Below are 22,074 nucleotides of genomic sequence, written 5' to 3' on the forward strand. Positions count from 1 at the left end.
GTGCTCACTCTCGCTTCTCTCTCTATGACAAATAAATAAATAAAATCTTTAAAAAAAAAAAAAAGTTATTTTTAAGTACAGTGGCTATGCTGTGGCAGGGAATCAGACAGGGAGAGAGGGAAAGAGAAATGAAACAAAGTAGAAGGAGCAGGAGAGAATGAAGGAAGGAGGGAAAGAGGGACCCTGGAAGGAAGGATTTCAGTGTGGAAGGGTGGGGCTCGTCTGGACTCCAGAAGAGTCTCGAAAAGGCCAGGCCTGAGCCACTGGCTGCAGACTGCCTGCTCTCCTTATCTGTATCTGATTTTCCCCTCACCCTCTGCTCCTGCTGCAAGTTACTTCTCTAGTTCTAGATGGCCCCACAGACTTTCTTCCATCAGGTGTGTTTCCTCAAGTCTTGACTTCTCAGACTGAACAGCAAACACCTCCCAAAGTAGGGCGTGTGACATCACAGGGTCAGCTTTACCTGGCAGCCCATTGGAGCAAAGGCTATTTCAGAATTAAATACACCTGGAGCTATGAGAGTGAAGAATGTGCCCGCCATGTGTGTTCCTAAGATTAAATACAAGACTAAAGACCCTCTGAGTTTGGCACTCACAGCTTTAGGCTTAGACTCCCTTCTACCCCTTTATTCTCAGGCGGGGTGCCTAGGTGGAAAGTCGAGTGAGTCTCTGAGGAGGGGCTTCTCCCCGGCCTCAGGGGTAGGGCAGCTGAGGGGTCCAGGAGAGGGGTCACTGACAACAACTCCATAGATTTAGTGCCAGGTTTCCTCAGGGCTCACTGGAGGGCAGAGTCCACAATCCCACAAGGTCTTGTGGGATTTAAAATTTCTTTAAGCTGAGGGATTAAGGAAAGGAACCCAGGCATCAAAGGGGCATACCTTGTGATCCACCCATATGATGGACTTGTACTTTGCAAAGCATTTCACTTCTGCTCAGGTGGACTCTTTGTTTAGAGGGACTGATTTGGCCAAGGCCAAGCACCTCAAACACAAGGGCCACAGTAACTTAGTTGGTGGCATCTTGACATGTGTTTGCAGAGCTGTGCCACATTGTTCCACAGAAGGGGGATACAGTCAGCATAGCTTTCAATGATTTGTTGTCACTCTATCTGTTGGGGGTTGTTTGGTCTTATTTTTTAATTTAAAGATTGAATGACAATCTTTGGGTTTGCCTCAGTGTGTTTTCGCACATTAATCTATGAGGGCTTTAAGAGGGCAGAAAGCGGCCATATTGTAGTGGGGGGGGGGGAATGACCATGCTGTGCTACAAGAGCCAATCTCAACTACAGAAGTAATTTTGTCCATTTTAATGAGGTCTGGCACTGTGTTAGCATGACCAGGGGGCCATTCTGGGAATGGGGAACACATCGAAATATTTTGCATTGACATTAAAGACAAGTCACCTACAGATGGGTTTCTCAGACTACAAATTACTCTGAGAGGACCAGGCAGTCTTATCTGAATTTCCTAGGTCATTCCTAGGTGCAGTTACTGACAGGGTAGGAAAATACAGTGAAGTCCAGAACTCTTCCCGCCTATCATCACAGAAAATCACTCCATAAAATGATGGCTTGGGGCAACTTCCAGCCCTACCACCCCATAAGGGATTTTGAGGTAATGATGATGATTTCATACACTTTCCAATTCTGTGGGATGTGTCTAGTTGCTTCCTTTATTTTAAGTATATAAGTAAATAATTAGGAAATGTGGATTTTTTTTTTAAATGTGGATCTTGAATTTAAGATTTTGGCAGAGTCACTGGTTCTGGTGTAGTACTTTTCCCCCTTCCTTTTTTCCCAAATACAATTATCCTTTCGAGTTCCTTTATGATTTTGACAAAGGCTGGAAAATGGCTGTGGAATTCATGCCAAATGGAAGATACAGGAGTAGTCAGACTTGGTGTGCAAGAAATCAAGTCCCCAGCTCTCATGATGAACACACAATTTTATATTTGATGGTATCCAAGGCAGAATTTGTTGTGACAAATTTCTTTATTCCATGGTGTATAAGCCAACAAAGCATGTGGACTGGAATCTGTAAATTAGTTTATTATGTAGGGGTCCCCTTTCTTCTTTTTGTCAGGTTACCTCTCAGAGAGCTCATGAATTACTAAAGTGTCTTCTTACTTAAAGATTCCAATTAGTGAGTGCTATAAAAGTCTGATAAGATTCATCTGCTCTATATTTATTGGAAGAATAACAATTCAGTTTCTCTCATGAAATATTGTTCAATGGGCTTCATTCTCAATCAATTGGTTTAATTTAGGTAACTGCCTGACCATTTTGGCAACAATTTTACTTAATCAAATTAATTCCAACCCTAAAAGATTGCCATGGAACCATCCTACATTTTTTTTTCTTGGAGAATAAAATGGAAAAAAAAAATCTGTTTAGATCTTCTGTACTAATTAAAGAGGAGGCCCACCTGGCAAAATGGTTAATTAAAGTCAGGGGTCCTGTTCAAATACTGTCATAGCACCAGCCAAAGAATCTATTTAAGTTGCATTCTTATTAAAACTCATTATCTTAAAAAAAAAAAAAAAGGCCCTTTTTAAGGGGATCCTTATTAAAAACCTTCTCTGACTTTATTCAGAGAGAGGGCTAGGAGTTCATAAATAAATGACACCCCATGCAGGAAATCACACAGTGTCCTTGAAGAATCTGGCTCTGTCTGAAACCAAGTCCAATATTTTCTAGCTCTTGAACGTAATATTTGGGTCCAATTATTTATCTCTGATGACCAAAGTGCTCAGCCCCTGAACACAACATCTGGGCTTCATCCTATGTAATGCCTCGTGTCACTGGCAGCAGACTGTATTTTCCAAAGATGACCACAACGACGTCCCCAATCCCACATACTCACCTGCAATATGACCTTGACATTGAGAGACCTCTGTGTCCTCTCTCCGTGATGTTGGAGGCTGTGACTGCTCCAACAGATGGTGTGGGGAAGGGACACTATGTGACTATGGAGGATGGGTCATAAGAGGCACTGCAGCTCCACCTGCACTCAGAGCCCTGAGCCATCACACAAGAAGACTGACCACTCTGGGGCTGCCATGCCGTGAGGAAGCCCAGGTGACCAGGATAGCACAGGTGGGATGCTCTGGTCAGCACTGCCCGTGACTGAATCATCTCAGCCCAGGTGAGTACAAGCCTTCATAGGATCCACCCACTGAGTCACAACTAATCATCCAGTCTTCCCAGATGAGGCTCCAGATACCGTGGGGCAGGGAGACAAGCCATTCCCACAGACTGTGCCCTGCCCAAATTCCTGACCCACAGAATCTGTGAGCAGAACCAAATGGCCGTTTCATGTTGCTAAGTTTTGTTACACAGCAATAGACACCATAACACTATTCTTCTATGATCTTTCTTTTATTTGCAAGAAAATCTGGAATCAGACCATGTATACAGGATATACATAGAACAATCTGAGAGAAGCATAAGAGAAATAAGTTTTAAATACATAGCTTCTATCCTTCCCCTACAAGAACCACGTTTCATTATTTATCTGGACCTATAATTGACAACAACATCCACCATGCACTAGTGACCTGTTTTGTTCCTTAAAGGCACTGTTACATTATATGTGATCCCTGATAGGACCAGAAATACAAAGAAGCTGGTAACTTGCTCTATGTCCAGAGGAAATACACAGATGATCGGGGATTCTGATTTCCTTTCTAGGTGAGAAGCGAATAGCCTGTGCCATTTTGAGTCTGCCTCCCTTAAAGGAACTTTCCAACAGCTTCTACTTACATCTCATTGGCCAAAACCTGCCATGGGGCTAACACTATCTCAAGAAAATCTGGGAAATGTGTTTCTTTTACATTGGTCAGCCTGTTAACTCCTAAAAATATTCAGGATAAGAAAATAGGCAACTTACAGTGTCTGCCTCACTCACAAAAAAGCAAACATGACAAACACCAGTTTGGTACCGTCTACCAGAGGATCTAATCTGAGGAGGTTGCCTACTGACCAACCACACTGTGTCCTTTCTAGTTACCTTGAACCCAGGGGGGATCCTACCCCATAGCTTCTGCTTTTCCTGGATGGCCCTTCTGAGGTAATTCAGGCAGGGAGGAAGAACAATGGGTTCTGGATGGACATCCCAGGCCCTGAACAATGTATTTGTACCATGCCACAAAGGTGTTTAGTTATCTATTGGTGCATCACAGATTACCTCAAAAGTTAGTGACTTACTGTCCTTCCGCAGGTGAATGGATAATTTGTGTTCCATCCAGACAATGGAATTATTCAGCACTAAAAAGAAATTCCCTCTCAAGCCATAAAAAGACATGGAGGAAACCAAGGCACATTACTAAGTGAAAGCAGCAATCTGAAATCATACTGTATGATTCCAACTATATGACATTCTGGAAAAGGCAAAACTATGGAGACTATGAAAAGATCAGTGGTTGCGGGGGTTTGTGTGGAGGGGTAAATGAAATAGGCAGAGAACATAGCAATTTTAGAGCCACAAAACTCCCCTGTATGACACTGTAATGGCAGACACATCATTATACATTTGCCCAAACCCATAGAATGTTTAACACCAAGAGTGAACTCTGAAGTAAACTGTGGACTTTGGGTGACAATGAGGTGTTGATTTAAGTTTCATCCATTGTGTAACCACATCCAGAGTGTAGCCACTCTGGTGGGGGTGCTGATCACCAAAGAGGTTCTGTGTAAATGGAGATGGGGGGTACATAGGAAATCTTGGTACTTTCCTCTCAATTTTGCTGTGAACCTAAAGCTGCTCTAAAAAATAGTCTTTTTTAAAAAACACTATCTTAAAACAACAATAACTATTACCTCAATGTTTGGAAGTCAAAAATTAGGAGCAGTTTAGCTGGGAGGACTCTGGCTCAAGGTCTCCTATAAGTTTAGGTCCTGAGGGACCTGAGTCAAGATGTCTGCTGGGGCCACATCATCTGAAGCCTTGACTGGGGCTGGAGAATCCACGTCCAAGGCAGCTCCCTCACATGACTGACAAGTTGCTAATGGCTGGTCAGGAATCTTCAATTCCTTACCACATTGGCCTCTCCAGTGGGTGGGCTGGGTGACCTTACAACATGGCAGGAAGTGATCCAGGAGGGTGCAAGTTAAAGCTGTAACATCTCTCATGACTTAGCCTTGGAAGTCACACACTGTCATTTCTCCAATATTCTGTTCACTACACAGGTCAGCCCTAGTTCATGTGTGAGGCGACCACACAAGGGCCAGAATCATGGGACCATCTTGGGAGCTGGCTACCACAGTGGTTTCTCTGATGAACCAGTACATTATACTAAAGACTCTGAATAAAGAATTTCATCGCCACGTAAACAAAGTATGATATTTGAAAGTAAAATGAAATGCAGGGATAATACTTACAAAATTAGGCTGGGCCATTTGTACCTCTAAGGGAGTTGGAATGGCAGGTTTGGCAATATGCAGATAATGGTAAGACCCAGGAAGAATGCCTCCTATAGGAAATGGCAAATTTTCCAGATTTTAATTTAGTTGTTAATGAAGTGGTAACAGAGTTTATTTATCTGTACATAGCACATAGGACAAGGATAAACAGAGATGCCTACCATGGTGTATGTTACTCAAACTATCCCCCTAAAGTATAGTATTAGCAAGAAACTCCCTGAGATTGATGTTATTTAACAAAATCAATGTGAATGTGTCATCATACCCCATAATATAGCCAGAAATGCCCCAGGAAGATGTGCCAAACTAATCCTGTGTATCCTGTGATTTCCCATAACCCCTGGCACTCGAATCTATGCCTGCCCAAGACAGACCAAGACATAGAGAGACTTTAAATGTTGCAGCGATATTCCCATTCCCTGTCACTCTTTGATTATAGAACCAAAATATTAAAGTGGATGTTATTAAAGAAAATCAACAAAGTTCTTATTCAATACTTTAGAAAATTATCATTTTGAAATTCTTACTATTTCTAGCTTGTCCCATAGTATGAGCTTGATCTAACTCTGGTCTTTCACACCCATCCCTTTTTTTTTTTCCCATAGCTACCACCTTTCCTAAGTTCTCAATCCAAAGTGAGACAACAGAGGAGGATCTGTCAGAATTCATTTAGTTAGGTAGAAAATGACAAGGACTAGTATATACGGCTTGTGTCTATCTCATGTTCTGTTTACTGGATTAGGGTCAATGGATACCCTAGGGGGTCCATGGATGGCTTCTGAGGTTCGTCCATCAACCTCCTGGAAATGAACTTAGAGTTTCATAAATAGCATTTTGTGGTGGAAGGTCCACAATATTCAAAGACACTACTTTCAGTGATATTTCTCATCAGCCAAACACAAAGAAATCCTGTATTACTCATATGATGATCTCCTTAGGGGTCAATATGGCTTAGGGGATGGAAGTGGACTGTTTATACAGTTGTGAATTGTTTGGTTTATTCATATAGATAAAAGGCCAAGGCCTGGGGTGCTTGGAATGGTCTCCTTATCTCTGAGCTTATAGTGGGAACAAAAATTCGGCAAGATGTCCGGGCATTGCCCCACTAACCAGTTGTGAGTAACCTTTGGGCAAGTTACTGATTGTTCTCAGTGTCTCTTTATGTATCTGTAAAATGGGGACCACAGTTATGGTGTGATCCATACTACATGCCCAAAATACAAAGGACCACAATAAAATGCCAGGTCATTAATAAATGTTTTAAAAATGAGACTGAGCCCTCCTCTGTCTCTGTGCAAACCCACTGAGACAGAGGAATCTCCTCACCAAGCCCAAGAGAAACATGGAGGGCTGCCCTAAGCACTGATCCAGATCCAATGGGTGGCTTCATCAGAAGGAAGAAGGTGGCCTACTACACACCTTGGATCTTGGCTCCCTTGTACATGGGGATGAGTCGGTCAAGATCAGCCGGTGGCTCAGTCACAGGTTCAAGGGTTGGGTCAAAGAGAGTGAGCATAGCTGCTGCCAGCTGGAAGCCAATTTCTTTGGAACTGAAGTTGCTGTGAGTCCACTCATTTGAGTAATATTTATTGGAGAATTTGGTGAGGGAGCCAGCAGCTCTGATGGCTATGTCATTGGTGTGGAAGTTGGTATCAATCACAAGTCGGCCATCATAGACAAGACATGCATCATTGAGTGCTTTAAATGTTTCATAATCCACATTCTTCTCACAGAAGCTGAAGAACATCTACAAAGCAAAAACTTACATTATTACTCAGTTATCACTCCTCATTCACTGTCAAGAGTGTGAATGGTCTGCAGAGCCCCTTATTATTGGGGGCATACAAAAAAACAAACCAAACCTGCAACAACATTTAATCTACTAAAATGTCATAATGGTATGGGGTGTGTGTGTGTGTGTGTGTGTGTGTGTATGCAGAGAGAGACAGAGAGAAAGACAGAGGGCAAGAGCCTGTCTTTGGTATGAAGAACAAATTAAGATACCTAATATCACTCTTTTTTGTAACCACTCAATTTAGACATCCATGAAGAGAAGAATGCCTGATGATGGAGTATATCTCAGAAAAGTAATTTTTTTCCCCTATAAGGAAGTTGACATCCATAGAGACACTACTTTCCCCTCATTTGCCTACATTTTTAATAGCTCTATCTCAGCCTTCCATTTTCCTTTTCCTGTGTCTGACATTTAAGTCTCTCTAGTTTCCCTCCTGGGGTCACCTCATTCAGTCTCAAGTCTTTAGAGTGCCTCATTCCTGCCTTTTTAAGCCCAGAAAGCCCACCCTTGAAGAACGGTCCTGAGAGGACAAGAGCCTCATTCAGCCTCAGTATCTACCAGGTCTGGTCTCCTGCCTTACCCTGGCATGGAGATAGTCATGTAGTAAATATTTATAGTATGCCTACCCTATGAAAGGCACTGTGCCATAGAAGGGCCCAAAACACACCTGCATACTCCTTAGAAGTGACCTGTATGCCCCCTCTATTTTCTGCCCAAATTTCAATGCTATCCTGTGCTTAGCTGGATATCTTCTTCCATAGTGATGCTGAAAGTCATTAAGGTAGTCCAAGTTAGATGTTTTTAAGTCTTCACTTGTCATTGAAGTAGTTTAGTCATTTTTATCTTTACCTAAATATAGTTTGCCACCTTATTAAAAGTCTGCTAAAAAATGAACATATGACATGGGTCCTCATCCTTACTGACAGACATCATGCTCCCTGCTTCCTTCACACGCCTGTTTATGCACCTCACTCACCTATTACGTACAGACATTGTCTGTCTTGGGCCAGAGATACTTCTCTTCCATATCCTTTCTCTGTGCCCATGAATGGTGCATGAAAGAAGAATGATCCTGCAGTAGCCACAAGTCATGGGTGACTATATACATTTAAATCCAAATTAATTAAAATTACACATAATTTAAAATCCCAATCCTCAATTGTAGTACCTCTTTCAAATGCCCAAAATCTATAGGTGGTTCGTGGCTGCCATACTGGACAGCACAGACATAAACCATTTCTATCGGTTCTATTGGACGATGTCAGACTCGGATCCATCATCTCTGTGATGTCCTTTGTTCTCCCTCAGGGAGCTCCTAGGGCCATTGCCCTTTTCCCTGTTTCTATTCCTTCAGCTACCTAACCCTATCCCAGTTATATCCTAGGCAGCTTCCTCAGGTCTCTTTAGAACTTGTCCTGTTTTATAACACTCAGTGACCACAGGAAAATACATCTTTCTGAGTTTTTCTCTGACTCTGGATTTTTCTGTCTCTCTACTCCTCTTTTTTCTCTCTTCCATTCTGTTCCCATCATTATAAAAATAGATCTCCTAGTCATATAATAATATGGAAAGCCATTTGATTTGAATTGAAATTATACATGAAAAAGATTATCATCAACCTCTTGAGCCCCTGAAAATACTCAGGAGCCCCCTTTAGCATCCCCACAAACATTCTTCTACCTATCCAGTTTTTTCCTAATTAAACCCACTTTTAATTAAGTTGCATGTTAAATATATTATCTCTTATTTACCCAGTTTTTAAAGATTATTGGTACTGCAATTGCATTATATTGTTTTGGTGTAAGCATTCACAAATTTGTCACACTGGGAATTTCATAGGAGTTTGTGAACCAGACTAAAAACTGAATAAGCAAATCTAACACAATTCGAGGGAACATGTGTTCTAAGTTACAAACCTCTCAATGCAACTCATGCACTCCTTTAATGTCAACTTAACACTATAATACTGGATAAAAATACAAAGTAGAAATATTTGGCCACACTGATGTTGTTCTGAATGAATATTTAAGGGTACTTGTATTTATAATTCTGATTAGGGAGAACAAAACTCCCTAGTTAGCAGATCAGGAGTCAGTGATCTGATAAACCTCATACATTATGCATTTACACAAACTTCCCATGTTAGGCTCAAGAATATCTTGGTGAAAAGGATAAACACGGAGTTTATAATATAATTGGAGAGATGGACACCAACAAAATCACCACCTTGACAAGGATTTCAGACTGTGATGAATGCTGTATAGAAAAAGGAGACAGCTGGCTGGAGGCTGGAGCATCTGGGGGAGCACTCAGGAGGCACTACCACTGGGTAGAGGGAAGCAAGTATTGACGTGAGTTCAAAATACCAGCTCAAGAGTTCTGTTTCTGGTATAATGATATAATCCTCTCAGACTAATCCTCTAACCGATATAACTATAAATTCTGGTCAAAGTACAAAAACTACTACCCAAAGATTTCAATGAGCATTTAAAAGGAGATAGATGGTGTAGGGCAGTAGACACTTGGGACAATGATCAGAAGGAGGATAATTTTCCTCATTTTGGTGGAAAGAGGATGGACTATAGTCACTTTATATGCTAGTAGAAGAATAAAGATAGTAGAGGAAAGAGTCAGTGAACTTGAAGTTACATCCATAGAAATGACTCAATGTGAAGAATAGAGAGAGAAGATATAAAGAGATTAAAACAAATGAATAGGGCCTTAAGGAGTCATGCAACAATAAGAAAAAGTCTAACAGATGTTATTAGAGTTCCAGAAGGGGACTCTCGAGGAGAGGAAAGAAGAATGAAGCAAGAAATAATGGCCAAGACCTTGCTGAAATTTAGCAAAAGTTATAAGTGCATGGATTCAAGAAGCTCAGTGAATGAACTCCAAACAAGATAAATTCAAGAAAAACCATGCTTTGAGACAAAATAAACACAGAACCCCCAGAGCATCAAGCTGCTGGAAACTGAAGATAAAGAGAAAATTCTGAAAGCATCCAGGGGGAAATGATACATTAATGATACATTAAATAACAATGGTTTGAATGATGACAGATTTCTTAAATCAAAATTTTCTATGTCAGAAGATGATGGAAAAAACATCTTCGAAAATGCTGAAAGGAAGAAAAAAAAAACCTCTTAGGCCATGATTCTATATGCAGTGGAAATATCTTTCAAGGACAAAGGCAAAATAAAGACATTTTCAGAAAGAGGAAAGCTAGAGAATCCATTGCCATCTGACTTGCAATTGTATGTGCTCTAGAAGGCATTCAGGGTAAAAGGAAATTATATTGGATGGAAATCTGGATCTTCAGAAATGAAGACAGAACAATAAAATTGGAAAATACCTGGTTAAGCATAAAAGTCTGCTTTTCTTCTTAAATTCTTTAAAATATGTATGACTGTTTAAAACAAAATTTATACTTTTGTTGGTTTTTCAATGTGTGTAGATACATGTCAAATGTAACAGAAAAAGCTGTCCAGAAAGTGGGGAGAAGGGACCTGTACAGTTGCAAGGTTTTTATATTTTATGTGAAATGGCACAATATTTTTATTTACTTATTTATTTTGACACACACACACAGAGAGAGAGAGAAAGAGAGAGCAAGAGAGGGAATACACACAGGGGGAGTAGGAGAGAGAGGGAAGCAGGCTTCCCATTGAGCAGAGGGCCAGGGACAGAGCTCGATCCCAGGACCTCAGGATCATGACCTGAGCTGAAGACAGATGGTTAATGACTGAGCCACCCAGGCACCCCTGAAATGGTACAATATTAACTCTAACTAGATGTAAAAGATTACTGATATATATTATAATCCATAGAGCAGCTGCTAAAAAATAAGATATACACCAGAGGCCAACTGAAATAAAGCACTAAAAAACTCTAATTTTCAAAAAGGAGGCAAAGGGGAATAGAATAACAAAAAACAAAGGAGACAAACAATAAACCAATACCAAAATGGCAGACCTAAATCTAACCACATAAATAATTACATTAAATATTTGTCGTATAAACACTTTAATTAAAATGCAGAAGGAATAGAAAAGCATGGGATAGGCAGATTTCTAAGCTGGTCCCCAAGATTCCCACCCCTCCCTTTGAGTGTGAGCATGAACTGGGACTGTGATAAGATGATCACCCCTGTGATTAGGGGGTGTTCTATAGCATAGCTGACTTTAAGATATGCTCTGTGGGTCTGACCTAATCAGGTGAAACCTTTAATAGACACTAGGCTTTTCCTGAAGAAGATCTGAAGTGTGAGAGGGATGTGACAAGAGAGAGACTCTCTGTTGCTGGTTTGAAGGTGGAAGAAGCCATGTGGCAAGGAATGTGGACGGCCTTTCAGAATGGAGAGTGGACCTTGCCTGAGAAGCAAGGAAATAGGGACCTCCCGTCCTCAGCTGCAATAAACCAAATTCAACCACAGATCCAAGCTCCAGATAGAGCGCAGCCTGGCGGACACCTTGATTTCAGCCTTGAGAATCCCTGAGCAGAGAAGCCAGTTACACTGTGACTTCCAGCCTGCAGAGCTATGAGCTAACAAATGGATGCTGCTTTGTCAAACTTGTTACGGCAGCAATAAAAATGTTAACAAAATCTACTTTATGATACCTTGAGAGGCACTTTAGATATAAGGACATGGTAAGTAAATAGATGGAAAAAAAATAAACCATGCAAACAGTAAATATGAGAAAGATAGCAGATAAAGTGAACTTTAAAATAAGGGATATTTGGGGCGCCTCGGTGGCTCAGTTAAGCATCTGCCTTTAGCGCAGGTCATGATCCCAGGGTCCTGGGATTGCACCCTGCATTGGGCTTCCTGTTTGGCAGGAAGCCTGTTTCTCCCTCTCCAGCTTCCCCTGCTTGTGTTCCCTCTCTTGCTGTCTCTCTCTCTCTCTGTCAAATAAAAAAAAATAAAATATTTTTTTAAATAAGGGATATTATCAGAGTTAAAGGAGCACATTTCATAATGATAAAAAGCACAGCAAATGAGGCAGATATGACAATTAGAAATGTTCATGTTCTTAATAACAGAGCCTCAAAAAGAGCAAAAATTAACAGAAGGGAGAAGTAGAAAAATCCCACAACAGTAGTAAGAGGTTTTAATATCTCTCTTGGCAATCGATAGAACTAGACCATAAATATCAATAAAGACAAAGAAGATCCAAACATTACCGCCAACCACACGGAACTAATTGTTACTTTTATATGTGGAATCACTATGTTGTACACCTGAAACTAATGCAGCATCATTGTGTGTCAACCATATTTCAATTTACTTCAATTTCATATTTCAATTCACACTATATCCAACAATGGCAAACTATATATTCTTTATATGTTCACAAGGTTAGTCCATATGCTTGGATATAAAATAAGTCTAAATAAATCATAAAGGATTAAAATCATACAGAATATGTCTCTGACCACAATGATATTAAATTTAAAATCAACAAAAATATGACATCTAAGAATCACACACTTCTGGATAATCTGAGGGTCACAGAAGAAATCATAGGGAGATTAGAAAATATTTTTTGAGCCTAATGATAATGAATACTCAATATATTAAAACTTGTGGGATACAGCTAACACAGAAGAAATTAGCTTTAAATGTGTATAGAAATAATGGCTTAAGGTTCTACCTTAAGGAACTAGGAAAAGGGCAAAGTAAATCCAAAGCAAGCAGAAGGAAATAATTGTTAAAAGCAGAAATCAATGAAAAGAGAAAACTGACAGACAAGAGGAAATTAATAGACTCGAAAGCTGGTTCTTTGAAGAAGGTCAATAAAATCAGCAAACATCTAGCTAGACAGAAAACTTCAGACAGTTCTGTGTCTCTCTTCTCTCTCTCTCATCAGCTGGACAGGGAGAGATTGAACACAAATCTCTAATACCAGAAATGAAACACAGGCTATGGTACAAATTTTAGACTTTAAATAGATAATATAAGAGTATATGAACAACTTAGTGCCAATACTTAACCAATTAAAGTGAAATGGACAAATTTCTTGAAAAATACAATATACCAAAATTGACATATGAAGAAGCAGAAAATCTGAGTAGCCTTAGAGCTAATGAAGAAATTGAATTCATCAAAAACCTTCCCACAACATAAACTCCAGGCCCAGATGGTTTCACTGGTTAATTCTATCAAACACTTGAGGAAGAAATAATACCAGTCTTACACAAATTTTTTCAGAAAACAGAGGAGGAGGAAACATTGCCTAAATTATTTTATGAGGCCATCATAGCCCAAATAATGAAAACTTATAAGGATATTACACAAACCCAGAAAATTAACCAAGAAAAATTACACAAAACTAGGGGAAAAAAAGATGAAGAACCCTCATGAATATAGTTGTAAAATAGTTTCAAAAGCTCTTAAAACATTAGCAAATCAAATTCAATATAAAGAAGGATAATACATCATGAATGACTAGGGTTTATTACAGAAATGTAAGGTTAGCTGAACATTCTGAAACTCAATCCATGTAATTCACCCTATCAACATCACTAAGGAGAAAAGAATATGATCTTTTTTAATAGACATGAAAAAAAATTTGACAGAATTCAATAACTATTCATGATAAATCTTCTGAGCAAACTAAGAATGAAAGTTTACTTTCTTAGTCAGATAAAAGGGCACCAAAGAAAACCACACAGATAACCTCATATAAAGTGGTGAATGTCTAAAAGTTATCTTTTGAGATATGGAAAAAGGCAAGAAGTTCCATTTCCTACTTGCAGATAGTATATTTATGGATCTAGAAAGCAACTACTAGAACTAATAAGTGAATTTAGCAAACATCTCAGGATACAATGTTTATTTACAAAATCTACTGTATTTCATATACTAGTAGCAACAGTTGGAAAACAAAATTTTACAAACCCACTTGAAATAGCTCAGATACTGTGCAAAGGGAGATATATACCAATGCTCAATAAGCACATGAGAAGATGCCCAAACTCACTAATCATCAGGAAATCACAAATTAAAATCACAATGATACATCATATCATACCCACTAGAATGGCTAAAATTAGAAAGACAGATAATAACAAGTGCTAACAAGAATATAGAACTACTGAAACTCTCATACATTGCTGATAGAAATATGAAATGATACAGTTACTTTAGAAAACAGTATGGTGGCTTCTTTAAATGGCAAACATTCACTGACCATATGACCTAGCCATTCTTTGGATGTATGGCTAAGAGAAGTGAAAATATGTCTACACAAAGATGTGCACAAGGATGTGCATAGCAACTGAATGAATAAACCAAATGTGATATAGACATGCAATGGAATACTACTTAGCAATGAAAAGGAACAAACGAATGCTACATGGAATAATACGGATGGATCTCAATACCATTATGCTGAGTGACAGGAGCTGGATACAAACTAGTACATAATGTATGATTCCAGTTGTAAAAATTTTAGCTTTAGCAGGTGCATATGCTTGTGACAACATCTGTTTAAGTTTACCAGTCCTGCTGCAATAGAGTATCATACACTGGGTAGCTTAAAATAATGGAAATCTACTCTGTCACAGTTCTGGAGATGAGATGTCTGAAGTCATGGTGTTGGCATGAACATGCTCCCTCCTAGAGCTCTATGGAAGACCCTTTGCTTGTCTTCCTAGCTTCCAGGGGTGGCCAGTGGTGCTTGCTGCTCCAAGACTTGCAGCTGCCATCACTTCATCATATGGCCTCTTTCCCCAAGGGTCTCCTCTGAATCAAACCTTTCTCTCCATAGACGGGCACCAGTCCTGAGATTCAGGGCCGTCTCCAATCCACTATGACCTCCTCTTTAGTTGATAACATCTATAATGATCCTATTTCCAATAAGGTCACATTCACAGGTCCTGGGGATTAGGACCCTATCTTTCTCGGGGGGTTGGGACAGAAGGCAACCCACAACACTGTGACCGCAGTCAAGACAGTGAATGTATACATCCCCTCCACCCCAAAGTTTCCTAATGCCCTGACAGAGATGCTACTCAAAGCTGACAGTAGGAGGGTAGAAATCTCCTGCTGGTACCTACCGTTGGCCAAACACAGATGAACGTCAATGAGCAACCAGGGCTGGGCAATGTCACCTGCCAAGGCCGTTCCTTGTAGTGCAGAGCACGGTGGGGGAAGTGGGAAATTTTCCCTGGCTCTGTTTGCTTTAGGATGAAGTTTCAGCAGGAAGGTGTGTGAGATCTGAGGCAGCTGAGAGTATCTGCAAAATGTCTTTGCCTTGATTTCAATTTTGATCCAAATAGGGAAGTAAAGGCTCACAGGAGCTGCTGGAGACAGCTAGCTAGACTGCTCTCTCACAATTAGGACAGAGCCTAAGATCTAGCAGGTGTTCAGTGAATACTTGTGGAATGAATGAATAAAAACATGTGCGAAGGAGCAGAATGCAAAGCTTCCATAGATTATCAGGATAGAATCAGGATAGAATGAAGGATTTCAGAGAAATTTCTTTTGTGCTGGTGGTCTGCTTTGAGCTCCCGTCTAGACAGACTGTGGGGCAGGCAGGGGATGAGGGTCACCTTCATTTACCTGTGGGGCCTTGAGTCAGAAGATGTGACTTAGGTAAGGGATTGCTATGAGCCCCCAATGACTTCCCCCAACCAGTTTGCCCACTAAATGTGGCTAGCATTCTTTACCACAACCAATAACAGCCCAGCCCCATATTCACACTGAACTCAGCCGCCCTTTTGTAAAGGGTCTCCTGCTTCTCTATTAGATTGACTGGTCCTGTCCCTCTCTCCCTCTCTGCTGGCTTCTGCTAACCTCCTGGCTGGCAAATCTGAGGACATGTGTAAATCAGGCTATTACACACCTGAGAGAAAAGTTCTTCTCTGGAAAGATGATAGGTAGATAAGAGAGGGTGAAAGAGAGAGAGATCTTCTAAGTCTCTATTCATGCGTGAGAAAACCCTATTGCTGTTACAGGAGTCTTAAAAAGTTAATAGCAGCATAGAATTTGGGGCCCTAGAACTGGGTTGGGAGCCCAACATACCACTGACTTGGGGTCAGAGTGTTCTCATCTGTAAAATGGGGATGCTTTCCTTTACAGGGCTGTTTTGACCAGGTGACAGAATATACTGCAAGCAAGCAGCATGGTGCCTGAGACACGGTGAGTCCTTGGTCAAAGTCAGTTAGCACTCTTCAAACCTTTGACACTCCGGCCATGAAGAGGCAGGGTCTAATTCTCTTCCCCTTGGATATGGGCAGGTGATACAGTTTCTCTCTCCCACTTGCTCTTAGAACCAAGCCACCTGGCCAAGATGAAGCATTCTGGACAAAATCTCAGCTGAAGCCAGACACGGGGATGAACTTGACTCCAGGCTCCACCCACAATCTGACTTCAGCCACATTAGAGACCTCAGGTGAGAACTTCCCAGCTGGGTCCCCTCCAACCCCAGCACGGAGAGATAATCATAATAAATGACTGGTGTTTTATGCCGCTAAGTTTGGGATGGCTTGTCGCTCAGCAAGAGATCATCTGAACCATTAGAAAAGAAAAGCCAAAACCTGTGGCTGTAAATCCCCCGCGGGCCATCTCTCAGACCCCACATCCGGGACAGGTGCCGCCTCTCCGAGGGTGGCGGGTGAAGTCCACGGAGACCTACTTACGGAGCACGGAAGTCTGAAAGGCTTGGTGGGCGTGGTGAAGCAGGCGCTGTGAATGGGGTCCGGGTACCTGCCGTCGTTCCACTGAGCCAGGAGCGCGTCGCAGTAAATGGTCACCCCCGCGGCTCTGAGCGCGTCCTGCACCGCGCTCTCCACTGAGTAGTTGTTGAAGCAGGTGATGGTGGAATTGGACGGGGGCTGCACCAGGTGGATATAGGAACCCCTCACACCGATGTTTAAGAGCGTCTCCACTGTCGTATAAGTGTCAATTGTATTCCCATAGACAATGACATTCCCTAGAGAAGGGGGAAAATGCTAAGATATACGGTTGAAACAACAACAACAAAACCAACAACCTTCTTAGTCAAATGCTAATGATGCCGAATTGTTCCCTATAACCTTCTCCTCCTTTCAGCTGCGGGAAGCCAGCGGTGTAACCTAGCAACGGTGACCAAGATAATTTAGTAAAGAATTGGCACAAAACATCCCACAAAGTAGCCAAGTACTTTTAACACAGAAGTAGGACATTCATCTATGGTCCTGTAATTTGAAAGTTGAAATTATGCTAAATGAAGCCATCTGGAAGAAAACCTTTTATCTGGTCTTTGTTCCCTAGTTGCTACACTTATTAAGGAAAAAAAAATTACTGAAGTTTGCAGTATTTGCAAGTTCTGCGTAAATGATGAAAAGGATACATTAAAAAAAACACACACACACACACATAGTCGTAGACATGATGGCACAGGTATTTTAATATTTGAGTGTGGAATTGGGTTGATTTCATGGAAATCTTTCCCTTTTTTAAGATCTAAAGGCTAGAACATTCTGCTTTTCAGTGGACAATTTAATGAGGATTCAGATTCTGACTTTTTAGATTTAAGGAGTCAAGACCTGGCAAAAGGGACGGCAGGGTATTCTTTCAGTGGGTAAGAATGAAATCACAACATAATCTTGAAAGATTTCCCCTGTGTAAGAGCATTTAGATGGTAATAGTCTAAACTACTTAGTTCTTTTCTGAAAAATATTACAGAAATAATTACAAATGTTATTCTACTAATTTCATCAGTTTTAAGATCGAACTACCAAATCAATGAAATGTATTACATGCCATGCTATTTTTGACACTGAATTGGCATTTTTACCTTTTTACAAGGGAACCGCTGTAGACTCACTAGTCAGGCACCTTGTAACAATTTTACGACAAAATGATAGATTCATTGAAAATCTCTTTTTTTCCCTCTTGTTTATGAAATGGTATTAAGAGAAATTCTACAAGGCAAAATAAATGGCAAGTGTATTTTTTCGATTTGGTTGAATAAATGATGCAAAAATTTATTTCCATCTAAAACTGAAAGGTGTGATGGCTTGCTTGTCTCATTTGCTTAGGGAAAAAAGGAACTGGAATAACTTTCAGATTGCTTCTTTGAGGGTAACAGCATCTAGAAAGTTCTCCCATACTTCCTGTTGCCCAAATGTGGAATGACAAGAAGGCTCCAAAGCCGGGGGTGGGTCCTTTCTTCCTGCCTTCACTAGGAGGCTCTAATTTTGTGGCTATGATTCCCTCTCTATTCAGAGGCTCTAATGCAGCATTCCTTGGTGGGCTGCATTTTCCTTGGCTGAAAGAGTCAACATTTTGCTTAAATTACTGAGGCTTCCACCTGCTGTGAAACATGCATCATAGCTGTCTGGCACAACAAAGAATCAGCCTGCCAGGGAAGCCGAAACTTGAACCTGAAACTGTCAAAGGCTTGAGGTCTTCTGCCCTTTTAAAATATGCATGTCAAAACAACATTCATTTTCAGGGAAACAAATTTAAGCATTTAGGCCCCCACACAATTCAGAGTTGAAGATTTTTCCAGTCTCTTTCATGTTAGTTTCTAGTAACCATACTGTGAGATGGGCTTTATCATGAGAGGCTTATGGAAACCAGAGCAAACGCGATGTTGCCCAGGACTATCTCGCAGGGGTTGCCCCCAGATTGCAGGCAGCTGAAGAGGACATTGTTTTTCACTTCGAAAGGTAGCGTAATTTATAACATCTCTCATATTTAAATTAGATGTTTAATATTTTAAATAATTTAAAATTTTAAATGTATCGATAGGTATTCTAACTTCAGAATAGATTTATTTGCCAATCTTGAAAGAAGGTGTAATGGCTTCAGTTTGAAACAAAATCCACCCCTCCCTTGGAGACTTTGGTCATCCTAATAGTTGCAATAATGCTGCATCACAAACCACCCCAAGACTCCGGCCTACTGTTGTAGGTCAGCTCGCACATGGGCACACTGGCTGATGACGACTCATCAGACTCCACACTGTGATTGGATCGGGCCTGCACCATGTTTCATTCTCCTTGGACCAAGAGATACCTAAGGCCCATTCTATTTATGGAGAAAGGCAGGGGGACAGGACAGCAAGAGCAACTGCTCACTTTTCAAGCCTTTCTGTTCAGTAGAAGGTGCACTAACATTCCACCAAGCAAAGCAAGTCAGAAGACCAAGCACATGGCCAAAGGAGTGAGAAGCACACTCTGCCTGAGGTAGGAGGGCGGAGGGTGTGGCTATGTGCTGAACAGTAGTCCAAACTCTCACAGTCATCCTGGCCATTGGATAGATGCTTATGTGATGCCATCTAAAAGTTTTCATCCAAACATCTTTTATAAGATGGTTTACATATATTTCTCTCATTTCCCATATTAGAATAGAATCTCATTTTAATATAATCTTGTACAACATAAATAGAAACCTGTCACTGGTCAAATCCCATCTCTTCACAAATATAACAAGACCCAATGGGACGAAGTCAGCTCTGCCACTTCCATTTCTTGCCTTTTAAATGTTTGCCCTCTGGGGAGTGCTTGGCTGGCTCAGTCGGTAGAGCATGCAACTCTTTTTCTCAGGGTTGTGGGTTCGAGCCCCACATTGTGGGTATAGAGATTACTTAGAACAATAAAATATTTAAATGTTTGCACTCTCAGGGGGGATTATTCTTTCCATGATATTTGTGCAGTTGTGAGTTCTTTCTACATCATTTTCACTTTTACTCGGTAAAGAATTTTTAGAGCCCATTCGCATTTATCTTGTGACTCCTATATACCAGGCACAAGGCCAGGCAATTTGGTACACAATCCATTATTACTTTCATCTTCATCAGTAACAACAGCATAAGCTATAGAGTTGTGAATCTCTATGTTGTACACCTTAAATTAATGTAACATTGTGTGTCACCTGTACTCAAACACACACACAAAAATAATATTTAGAGCTGTTACCAATAACACTGGCTTCACTCAAATGCCTGGAAAATAATTTTTTGACAAGCTAACAGCAAAAATAGAAGCATGGACATAATTCATAGGATAAGCAAAAGTCTTATGTTTTGGGGACTCTCTCAGAATAAACCTAGTAGAAAAAGATGTTGATTATTGATTTATTTCAGGACAAATATCAACCTAGGTGTAAAAATATGATAAAATATATTTATAGAAGTAATTTTCTAGCATGGTTGGGATAGAACTAGTGCTTTTGAAGCTCCCATGTCAAGATCTTACCACAGCTTGTGGTTGTGCCTTGATCTAGGCAGATGTCCACCCTCCACCCGGGTGAGGCCCCAGGGGGCCCATGGTAGCCTCTCCCTTTCCTTCCTTGTACTCACCACAGTCTACATGCCTAAGACTACCTGTGAGGTGACCTCAAGTTGGCCCTACCTTCCATGTTACCCCTGGAGCCTTGAATAGTACATCACCTATCATGGGTATGACAAACCATTTCCTTACTAGCCACATGGAAGAATGTTTGAGGTTTATCATACTGTTGATCATAAGTTAATTGGGTCTTACTTTTGTGCCCTCTAAAATATTTTTTGAAGAACAACCTTCCTGTGGCCAGATTTTCCCATTATATATTTCTACTCGGTATTCACCTATAAAGTTGGCACTACTTCATCCAACCACAGGATAAACTGTATACCTGAGACTTGTAAGACAGAAATAGGTTTCCCTTCACAATGTTAGATCTGGTTATTAGGTTTCGAGTAAGACTCCCCTAATTCTACATAATCTTAAACAGAACCAAAATTGTGTGTGCCTACAACACAACAGTATAAAATAACACTTCTGCCATATTGGTACACTCTTAAACCCAAGGAAATAAAAATGTTTTATGGGAAAGTTAACCCTTGTATAACATGTTGTGACAGTTGGGTCAAGTTTTAGCTGAATCAAAGAGGCAAAATGAGGAAAAAGGAAATTGAGAGAGAAAAAAGAGGGGGCAGAGAGACAGAAGAACAGAGAAAGCCTTGGAGATACAGACTTCCTTCTATCGTTGGGTATGCAAGAAGAAAGAGTTTTAAAGTAAGTGAAACACAGTGGTTGCCAGGGGAGGGGAGAGGATGGGTGAACTGAGCCATGGATAGCAGCAGAGAAAAGGGCTTTCCTGTGGGAGATGCTGGGTCTGACAGCTTTTTCCCACCCAGAATATATGAGATGGGGTGAATGGGGTTCCATTAGTGCCAAACATCCTGATAACTGGACAGAGGGGTGAGGCAGCCCCAGATTATGTGGGACCGATGATATATATACATGTATGAGATGCTTTTTAATGTCAGATAACTTCAGTTAGCCAGAGATTTACTTTAATGATGAATTTCTACCACTTAGGTGTTTTATAACTCATGCAGCCTTTGCAAATGGTTAAAAGGAGGTAACACTTTGCAGGGGCCTCCTTCATGTAACTGGGATATCATATACATTCTTCTGACTTTTCTATGCATAAGTGATGCAAATAGAGTGGGAAAGCTGGGGATTACCCCTGCCTATCAGTTTTATGCTAAAAAAATCTGGCCATTGTCTTTCCCACAGCTCAGTTAATCTAAGGATATGAAATAACCCGTTTTTGCACTTGATCTGATAGGTGACAGAGGTACCATGGTGGGCTGCCCTGCTCTGAAATGGCAAATGGGATGGGATGATTAGAATAGTCTGGGTGAATTTTCAATAAAGGCTCATAGACTACAGCCATGCCGTTTTCATGGAAGTCTAATTTTTGTTGTTTCTTTTAGGGAATCAAGGATGCATTGTTAAGGTTACAGATCTGAAACAGGAAACAGCACAAGGAGGGCACCAGCACAAAGAGGACCCTATGGAAGCTCCAGAAATGAAGGTTGGCAAGAGGAGCACACAGTCATTCCCTTGCAGATAACCTGCAGCCACCTTCCTGGTGAAAC

General features: G+C 40.7%; 1 protein-coding gene across 3 annotated transcripts in view; it reads right to left on the reverse strand.

Moving 5' to 3' along the window:
• CFAP61 (cilia and flagella associated protein 61) overlaps window positions 1-22,074 on the reverse strand; it is a 298,721-nt gene that overhangs the window by 65,212 nt on the left and 211,435 nt on the right. For all 3 annotated transcript variants that reach the window (XM_047743846.1, XM_047743844.1, XM_047743845.1), the window contains exons 22-24: window positions 16,856-17,148; window positions 6,838-7,165; window positions 5,377-5,468 (exon numbers count right to left, since the gene is read on the reverse strand). In XM_047743846.1, coding sequence (XP_047599802.1) covers window positions 5,377-5,468; window positions 6,838-7,165; window positions 16,856-17,148 — 713 coding nt within the window. The remainder of the gene's footprint in view (window positions 1-5,376; window positions 5,469-6,837; window positions 7,166-16,855; window positions 17,149-22,074) is intronic.

The sequence above is a fragment of the Lutra lutra genome, chromosome 9 (assembly GCF_902655055.1).
Source record: "Lutra lutra chromosome 9, mLutLut1.2, whole genome shotgun sequence".
In the NCBI taxonomy this organism is placed as follows: Eukaryota; Metazoa; Chordata; class Mammalia; order Carnivora; family Mustelidae; genus Lutra; species Lutra lutra.